Genomic DNA, 10,292 nt, shown 5'->3' on the forward strand with positions numbered 1-10,292 from the left:
CGAGCAAATGGAAATATAAACTAGGATCGAATAGCTGCGTAATTGTAGTTAACACAATGAGGCAATACAATAGCGGTCTACCAACTGCGTGCGCTGATCAAGTTGAGGCCTGTGAGCTGCACGATTCTCTAGAGAAATGATTCCAGTGACATTGGCAATGGAAGCGACCACATAGAAGAAATGCTTTATAAAAAAAAAAAATCACTATGGAGCCACCTATCGGACAACGCTGATATTTCGTTTACGAACGAATTACGTTACATTAAAGCTATGATTATATTTTTGTCCAAAATATAATCCTAAAAAATCAGACTGAAAAAACTTTGTTTCGTTGTCGTAGTTAGTAGTGTATGGCTAGAGGCAGGTCATCAAAGCGCTTTCCAGTGTTACAGACTTATGATTTAAGAAAAAAGTAAAGTTGGCGGAACAGCTTATACTCACGATGTTGATGATACCCAAAAAAACGTCAACAATAGCGATTACAAATTGTCCCATGTTTTCAGGCACAAAAATGACGACTATCAGCCATAACGCTAGAAACGATCCATTTTTCGGTACCGGCAAAAACTGCTATGGTATGATTAATGGGGAAGTTTCTAGAGGTGTCTTGTCATTATCAGTGCAGGCAAGAACTGCTTGAATCTATTGACAAGAATCAAATCTATCGAGCAGTGATCGAGACGATAAACCTTACCATCTGGAAAATTAATTTACTTTTTTTGGCAATGATAATCACGTTTGTGCTTGATTTAAAAAGTAAAGCCCAATTTTTTTTTATCACTTGATACGTAACACGTTTATTGAAATTGTAAAAACACGCAACTGTTCATCCTTTCATTATATGATGGCCATTATTGTAGTCCTTAAAGATTCTTCGAGTTAGGCGAATAAAACAGTTCAATGTAAATTCACAGATATTGCAACAAACGATCTCTGACTATCGAAGGCTCAGCAAACGTACTTCTTACGGTTTCTGCTTTTTTTTTTTAAGATATTAAAGTAAAAAGTTGAGGTTGGCAGAAAGTTGAAAAGTCTTCCTTACATAAAGACCCATGCAAGTGATAATCCACACATTGACTGAATTGCTCATGCCCACATTAGTTTTGAGTAAGGCTTCAACGTTTTCTCAAAGTTTCATACGTTGCGCTCTTAGTAATTTTAGCTGTTGATGGCGCTTGGATGGACGGAATCCTTAAATTAGTTAGATTGCCAAGATTTTGTTTTTAAACTAGCTTAAATACGGTTATAGAAAGATTATATAGAAAGGTTATATAGAGAAAGAAACTTTACAGAAGTAGTTGTATGTGAACAGTCTGAGTATGTCTGGTGTCTAAAGTCAAAGGTTTGCAACTGGGAGTGTTTATAAAATTCTGAGTCATCAAGTGAACTGCTTAATTAATGCATAGGATCTCACTGTGGCAGTAATTATACTCATACAAGTTAGAGTGATTATCATGTAAACCTTGTTGAAGAAATCTCACTTAATTGGTATTCATTGTTTAAGTTTACATACATTATTAATATTATGATTTACATGTGCATTTTACCTCTTCGTTACTGCGCCACATGATGAAGGCACAAGATCAAATGCACGTTGTGAGAATGTACAACCAGTGTTGCGTGCCTTGCACGCACTCTGAATGACATTTCTCAAACCGGTATTAGGCAAACAGTAAAGATATACAAATATATCGATGTAGGTGAATCACGGTCGTCTGAATCTAGCATGATTACGCTTCTGAGGTTTGAAATGCTAAAGGCAATCTATACAATAGATATATGGTCTGGGACACAAATAACGCTAGCCGAGTTGCCAAGGCTAACAGAGCGACTACGTAAAGCAATATGTTGGTCGTCACAACACAGAACTGAATCTTCCAGCTGGAGCAGACCTGATCATGTCTTCAGCGTCACCTGCGTCTGTCATCCTCGTTACTACGTAACTGTTGCCGACATATCGTTATTATATAAACTAGTACAAACCTTTGAGCCGAACATGCGTTCGGCTCGAAGGGATTTTTTCACCAACGAAAGTTATAGATAAGTATCTGTACATGATAAGGCGCACAATGTAGAACGACGTTGACAATATTATAGCAATACAATAAGAAATGCACACTATTCACTGAAAATACGGAGTAACGTGTCCTGAAATTATAGCTTAACAGATTTACCTTATAATTCAGGTAAATAGAATTTTCCATGTCTCGCAGGGTTGCATCAGGCAACTGACGATAAGCTACAGCCTGGCAGCTTTGTATTTGTGGATCCGTCGATGGGATGAATTGTATTTTTGGCACTTTTTATATAATTTGGAGAATAATTTAAATAGTTTTCAGAGATTTACGCTGTACTCGAAAAGTCATGCAATACTACAAAATTCTAGTAGTAAAGATATGAACTACAACGTTGGAGTATTGGGCACGGCCAGAAGAAATATGGCGCGACGTACAAGGTACCCATATTAACCGTAATAGATACTGCAATGCCAAAGCTAAAATTAACTGAACTTCCATTTCAGTACAATAGCCGTCCCGCGTTTAAAACTGCTATTATGATATGCGTTACTTTCTATGCATTCTGCTCGAGTTGAATTGGTTCTAGTTTGGTATAATTTATGGGACTTTGTTAATTCATTTCCATACTGCTATGAACAACCTTTGTGCTGCAGCGTTTTAAACCTCTTCTAGACCTAACATCTACGCCTTGCAAATAACCACTTTTTAGAAATAGTACAATTGCTCAATGATCGACCTTTGCAGGCCCCATGAACAATAGTTACGTTTACTAAAAATCGTCCACCTTTGTAGCAATAATATTTTTCATCTATACGATCAAAAACGCTTTTAAACATATAGATAATATTTTAAAGCTAGTAGAAATATCGACTTCATTCACGAAATGCTACTTCATTGCTTTTGGCCTCAACGGGGTTCAGTAATTACCCTTGGAAGCCGCTTTTCTTTAATATTAATAAGTATGTTCCATTTTGATCGACCAACAGTAGATGAAACAGTATTGTTTCTATAAGATGTAATTATTAAGCATCTACGCCCTTTTAGCTATGGGTCTGATAAGCCTTAAGTGACGGACAAGCACGACAAACGGCCCTTAGCTTGAAAGAGCGATAGTAAGTTACCTTTTTAAAGCAGGTAGGTCACGTTTTTTTTTTCTTTTTAATGTGTGATTTGGTCATCTCATCGGCTTATCACGAAAGAAGAATACGATGATACTTACACTGTTAAAACATGTACACGGTGAACTTATACGGATGGCATAAATATCTTTAGAATCCTGAGGCGGCAATCGAATCTGGATGCAGATGGATGTAGCCATCCCCCTATTGCGCCAGTTTTGCAATTATATAGCAATGTCGTCCTCAACAGCTTTGGAAAAGACAAAGTCGTAGCGCAAGTTGATCAATAACTCGCACTACTTTAGAGGGCAACCTAAAAAACCTACTAAGTCAATTGCAGTTCTTTTTAAGATAAGAAAGTTTTAAAGCTCTCTTTACTGGAAAAGATCGATCTATCGAGTTTACAATAATGGCATCTAGTACTTTGTATCCAAAGTGCAGTACAGAGTATTCATAAGCTAAAAGAATCCTCTAATAGGTTGATCAGGATCTAATACCTTCATATATGTTATATTTTGTGCACATCTAGATGATCTAGCGTGTAGAAATCATCAAACTATCGTTAGAATCTCGAACTGCTAGTTGAACTTTAGACATATGTTACCTTTTTTTTTTTTTATCATGGTTTTTGTCCCCAATTTTCGTTTAAAAATACACATTTTTTTTTGTGAAAATTGTGATATGAACCAAAAATTTGATGTCTTAAACTGTTACGAGCAAAGTCGTCATGCCTCAATTAGCATTTGATAGAGCTAAGCATATTGAAACGTCCAACAGTTAAATACTGATTCAATTTTCTAGCGACGAAGCCTTTGGACTTTCTTATCAATGAGTCTGATACGTCACTTATTATATTTATTTGATGCTGTACAAGAGTAAACACGGAATGTCTTGCTTTAGCCAAACAAATCAGAACAGATTATTCACGAATTCAGCTGAATTACCAATTGGTGAATATCTCGAAGCGAAAAGGAAAAAAAAAATACGTGTTAAAGTGTTTACGTTGTTTCTTGTTTTTCATTCTCCTTTATTGATCAGTTGATTCCTGTCAATCTGTATGACATTGAATCTAAAAGAAAACATTTCTATTATCTAGTTGTTCTTAATGTCCATCCGTAAGGCACTTGTTTGCACCCTGTCACCATATATTGTCGAGTACCGCTCTAGCACTCAAACCTGATGGAACTTTGCAAAATGTCAGTGTCTGAAACTGTAAACATCCAAAAACTTCTACCTGGAACTCGATCCGTCTACCGATTAGAATACGATAGCTAAAATGATACTGCAAGTTTTCATATGATACCTTACATGTAAGTGGATGTTGTATAAAGCAACTAAAGTTAGACAAATATGTAATATAATTACTTAACACTTACTAAATAGGATGGAGCTGGGTTGGGGCGATAACTGGGCGCACACTTGCACCGACCATAGCACTACTGTCCATAAGGAAAGAATGCTTGCCGAACACAGCCTCAGTGGGATTTCTCTAGGCATATTGGTAACAGGGAAACGAACACGTTAAACATAGAAAAGTTTACAATTTTTCCGTAGAGTTAGGGCACAACGACAACTCTATCCATTAGTACACCTGTGTCAGTTTCCATGTTTTTTACGCACGTATTCATCAACATGAATAAATTTCGCCTGTGGGTATAAATCACAATGAATGTGCCCAGTTACAAACAGTTTTCTACCTGTGAAAATTTCTACGTAGCACTGTCCATCATTATACGTAGGTTACGTTGTGTCTTAATTTTTTTTGCATTGTCAGTCTACTTGTTCTCAAATCATAGGCTATGTGCTACATTCTGAGTTTTTGAACGGCGTCCATACATGAACCCAGAAATAAACAATACTAATTATTCAGGTTAAAATTACCGAAATGCGTATCAGTTCACGTTATTCAGTCTGCTTTCTTCTCTTGCCTACAAATACACATTCTGTTTATAAATGCGGGCATCCTTGCATTGTGGCTTGCATGACCTAGAGGTGCTGAATTGGGAGCGAAGCTATGATTTAAAACAGTTGCAGCACCAGTCGTTCGTTTGTTCGTAAGCACTGCCAACGACAAATTAATGCAAGCAGGCGCGCGGGCTTACTTTTCAAGCTCTTACAGTGGTACCGATGTAATTTGTCGTCATAGCTGTCGTTCCAGCGTTACGGCAGGACACTCCAACGTTGGCTGCTGGTGACGCGCGGATACGGGGGAGCTCTGGTCGAAGCTTCCCTTTCCTTCCGGTCTGCTTTGTTCAAACCTTCTGCTGCGCCGATGTTCATAGCGCCAGCTCTCTGCGTGGATCGCTTGCTCTCCTCGACGACGACGTAGGCGTGGACGGTAGTAACAACCGAGAGCTGCCATGGGCCATAGAAACGGTAAGCCTTCTGCACAATGCTGATGGCACAGTGCCTTGCCAAAACTAACGGAGCCCTTTGCTTCATACGGCTGCTGTCACAACGCTCGGTAAAAGATGCCTAATTCAACAGAGAGCAGGTGGATGATTGTCCCACTATATGAATAGATTACGAATCTGTTTATTTGCGATTACTACAATGGTAGTAATCCTAATAGCAGCTAATCTCATTATGGGTGTGTCATTTGTCCGCGAAGAGACGAACTTTCCTACTATAGTAACTGCTATTACGAACGATACTACTATTAGTCGTTATATATTTACCGCCTCTTTTTAATGTGCAAATGTATATGATGTATCGGTATCATGTTGTGTTCAAAATTCTACCTATAATCTTGTAACTCCGTTAAAACATGCTTATGTTGCAACAACGGTTTCCTGCCGGCACGTAAGCACCTTAGTAGAAAATATATATCTGTTTCCTATAGAGAGAGTTTGTAGCTTCTGAAAGTCGTGTTAGGCGCTTTTACGTACGACAATGTCACAACGTACACCCTGTAGTCGTTAGCCGAACTGCTCGCGGCAATGCTATTTGGCGTGTCTAACTTACAATAGAGGCAACTTTATGGAGTTAGTTGCCGTTTAAAACGGTCAGGACATACTCTGTATCCTAAGTTTGCTTTATAACAAGCCTTCAATCGTTCTGTGGGTTCCAATGCAAGCCACTTATGATTCACGGATGGCTAGCATATATGATGCTATGTGTACGTCAGAAAGGAGTCACAAAGAGCTCGTCTCAAAACTAGTCATAGATCCTGTAACCTATTCCTTCAGAATGACCGACTGAGATACCACTCTAATTCCTCAGCTCGTCGCAGTACGCTTAAAGATTCAACAATCCGCGAGACGCAACACGAATCAAAGTGTGTATAAGGCAGTACAGTAGCTCTAAGATAATAAAATACATTAATGTTTTAAATTAATCTTTGACTTTGTTATCTTGTACAGTATATATATATATATATACGAAAAACATCAATGCGTATCGCTCAATTAATTATATCAGCTTGTGCGATAATCACTGAGGTCATCGACGATAAATGACCGCTCAGAAACAAACTGAACGCGTTATAAATTAAATGGGTTCTAGCTTCCTTAAGATGCTGAACGGGAAAAGCAACAGCCCATGAAAAAAGGATCAGACCCACAGTTGTCCACCGTGATCTCAGTTTTCCATATCGGCCAGCGTGCACTTTCTGACATCATGTTCAGAAAAACAGGAAACGATCAGAGACATGGGTTTCACGTTAAAACCTCGCTTTTGAACTGTGAAGTACGTTCGTTTCGATCAGATATATCTTCACTGAAAAGTGACAAAACTTCCTGCAAGGGCTTTGTTTTCTACATTTGTTCTTAAATGTTTTTTTATGATGTGGTAATTAAAAACATAAAAAGCCAATGTAAGTCATACTCGCGAGCTGGCATTTTGGTTCTTCATCGATAGGTAATCATTAGAAGGCGAACTGTAAACCCTTTTCAATATAAGCACGAAACTCGAACTGAAATAGAGCTGATAGCTTTGGAAGCTTGTCCTTTTTTTAATAACAACTTCTGCACGATTTTGCGATTAAGAAAATAGTTATTCCGTAAGGTGCGCAAATGTTTTCTACTTAGATATTTTAATGTCTAATTTCAGTTATCTTAAGGAAAGATATGATTTTTCTGGTTACACTTGTCATCTCCGAAATATGTCACTGCTCCATATAATTTGCCTAATAAGCCTCTTCAAATCAAATATTTATTTTTATTCTGCCAAAAGAGTGCACATACGTTTTCGTATTAATATTATCAAATTTTGCTCACCTTTACCAATAGTTGTCAAGAGCCTAATATATACAAATCAGTATCATACTACACCAATATCAGACCGAGCATATAAAATCATGAATCATATAAGTTCATCAAGAGTCATGTAAGTCATTAATTTATATAACGAATTTGAGAGACTTGCCAGATGTCCTAAAGGTTGCACTAGGAGGTAACGAGCGATATGATATCTATTACAATTTTCTTCATATCATATATCGTTGGGCTCTAGTTTTTTGGAAAGTCAATGATGAGACCGATGTACGGCGCAGCGACTGACAACATGTCTATTTGGCTGACTTGGTTTTACACTCGTTGCTCCTCATTGTATCTAAGCTCAGAGTGATAACTTGCGTTCTAGGACAACAGTGGCAAGTCAGCTAGGAGATATGCAAGGCGATTTCGGATCACTATGTGTAGTTCAGTATCCTTTTAAGGCTGAGACGTTTCAACGCGACTTAGTTCTTCGAAGTTCTCCCCTGTAAAACCTTCTTAAATGATGAGTGTCGCATACATTGCTACCAGAGCTACTTACAGGTCGAGCAAGTTGAAAGGGCGAGTGATAAGACGATTTGGTCGCCCTTGCGGCCTGCGTTGCCTTGCTGCATCTTTGGATGCCATACGCAGTGAAACTCGTGCCGTTCGCAAAAAGGGCCACTCTGTGTTGATTCCTATGTTTATATTTATAGGAATATTAACAATACATAAGGATGTTACAGTGTTATGCAGTGCGTTGTTGACAGTATTCTGTGATCGCAATGTAGACTAAAATCGGCTGATATACATTATATGTGGCAGATGAACGCATAAAGAATTCTAGATAAGGAGCTTAGAAGGCTAGCTTGTCCAAAGTATATAGAATTGCTAAAATAAATAAGATATGCCAATAGTGTTAAACTTATATAAAGACCCAATATACCCTCCAAATTGTCTAGCTAGTAATTGAAACGTAGATACACTTATCTCTTGAGTTACGTGTCGTTCTTTGGCATCGACGAACCTGTCGCGTCTAGTCTGGTCGGTTACGCATGCTAAAATTTGCCCACATTTGCCAATCAGAGCCCCTGGAGGGCTTTACTGTGTCGAGCTTATACTACGCAGTGCGATTCTACGTAAAATCGTTCTCTGAACCTTCCCAGCAGTCTCGACGTGTTCTTCTAGGTACTACAGCTAGACTGTCAATACAGAAATTTAATTTAAACAAAACCAAGTTGAATTAAAAAAGAATAAGGTAAAATTTTGGACCTTTTATTATATGAAATAACTTAGTAAAATGTAAGACAATAAGATTACAGATCGAACTGAATTAGTAATGTGCATTTTAATATGACAGCGTCACAAGTCATGGCCTCATAAAATCGACGACTGTAATTCGTGCAGCACTCGCGTTATATAAATGAAAATTATTTTCGCACTGGAATATTTTCCTTTTCTTCATATATATTAGTTGTTGATATTTAATTGTTTGATTAATTTTTCCATGTTATACATATTTAAGCACTATTCAGCTAGCTATGCAATCGGTAGCACAGGTGTCGACCGTTGTGGAGGCATCCGTGCCTGTAGCTACTGTAAAGAGATTTTTTTAGAATAAGAAATGCACGCTCGAAAAGATCTCTTCGTAAAAGTTAGCTTGACATTTGCTTACCTTTATCAGTTGTACTCGACAATCTTCTATGTATCATGAGCTGTCAGGCCTATGCACAACTCATCGTAAGCAATAAACCTCGGCTGACAAGAATGTGTAGGATAGCGGCCAAACAATCATCAAAACAAAATGCTATAACGTTACATTGGATCCGTTCTACGTACCTTTATATGCAGTGGCTGACCGACATACGCTATACACTGTGGGAATGTACACTAGAGTACGTAGCCTCAAAGGCTTCTTCAGCGTCAGTTTTACAAAATCAACATAGACAAAATGACACTCAGTCCAGTATGTTATGATCTTCCAGGTTATATTTGCGTCAAAACTTAACAATGCTACATAATTACCTCTTTATTTGCCTATGTGTCACACTGTACGATAATAAATCTAAAAATGACTTGAAAAAAATAAGTGTTCAATACATAACATAAAATCGCGAAACTACCATAGGGTAACAAACCTTTTAAGTTAGTTCTCGCACTGTGGCCATGCCCCCCCAGACAGGCAAAAGTTCGTCGAAGTTGTCTTTGCTAGGTGACGAAACTCAACTTCCAGCGATAAAATTCAATACGTCCTTTGTTTAAGTTGATCAGGGATAGTCCTCCAGAGGGCAACCCGAAGGGAGATAATGAGTAAAGTTCGATTAGACGAATCACGCTGTATTCGAAATGGCCGAAATCGGTGCTTTATCAGTCGATTACAATTGTTCAACGGATTAGGGACGTGAGAAATGATTCGTAAAAAGTAGAATGTAATACAACTTGGTCAGGGCTCATCATATCTTGCCAACACGGACTTAATACAGACTTAGTTTTTCTTGGAAATTTTATAAGGGATTCGATTAATTAAGCTCCCTATGCAAATGCAATCAGTAGAATCAGACAAACCTTAAAAATAACTATTAACAATTGCATTACATTTGCCGATGAAAACACACTGGAATGGAACTCGATCAACATGAACATTTTCAAACTTTGTTTGTTACGAGATCAGATTGAATAAGGTGCACGTTCAGCGAGGTGACACGCCTGACTCGATTAGGGACACACAAAAGCACAAACAGCTTCTTTCTAGGTTCGTTTAAATACCAGCAAAGAACGTCGAACGTAAATATTCGAAAGTATTCCTCGTCGATCTAAGTGGTAGGAAACAGGTTTACATTTATCGCATATTACCGATCGCATAATTTGATCTGCTTAAATAAATCTCTGTCAGATTTTCTCGTACGTGCACGTTTTCCTAAGTCAAATTCCGTAGCATAAGTGACGAGCTAAGTAGTCAATGG

General features: G+C 38.0%; 1 protein-coding gene across 2 annotated transcripts in view; it reads right to left on the reverse strand.

Annotated features, from left to right (window-relative positions):
• LOC111264867 (juvenile hormone esterase) overlaps window positions 1-10,292 on the reverse strand; it is a 43,733-nt gene extending 33,441 nt beyond the window's left edge. Inside the window, exons 1-3 of one of the 2 annotated variants that reach the window (XM_022841092.2) lie at window positions 9,005-10,287; window positions 7,892-8,531; window positions 4,513-5,611 (exon numbers count right to left, since the gene is read on the reverse strand). In XM_022841092.2, the coding sequence (XP_022696827.1) occupies window positions 4,513-4,633 (121 nt within the window). In that variant the 5' untranslated portion in view covers window positions 4,634-5,611; window positions 7,892-8,531; window positions 9,005-10,287. Of the gene's footprint in view, window positions 1-4,512; window positions 5,612-7,891; window positions 8,532-9,004 lie in introns of both variants that reach the window. The other variant, XM_022841093.2, reaches the window with a different exon arrangement.

This window comes from Varroa jacobsoni, unplaced genomic scaffold (genome assembly GCF_002532875.2).
Source record: "Varroa jacobsoni isolate VJ856 unplaced genomic scaffold, vjacob_1.0 scaffold_908, whole genome shotgun sequence".
Taxonomy (NCBI): domain Eukaryota; kingdom Metazoa; phylum Arthropoda; class Arachnida; order Mesostigmata; family Varroidae; genus Varroa; species Varroa jacobsoni.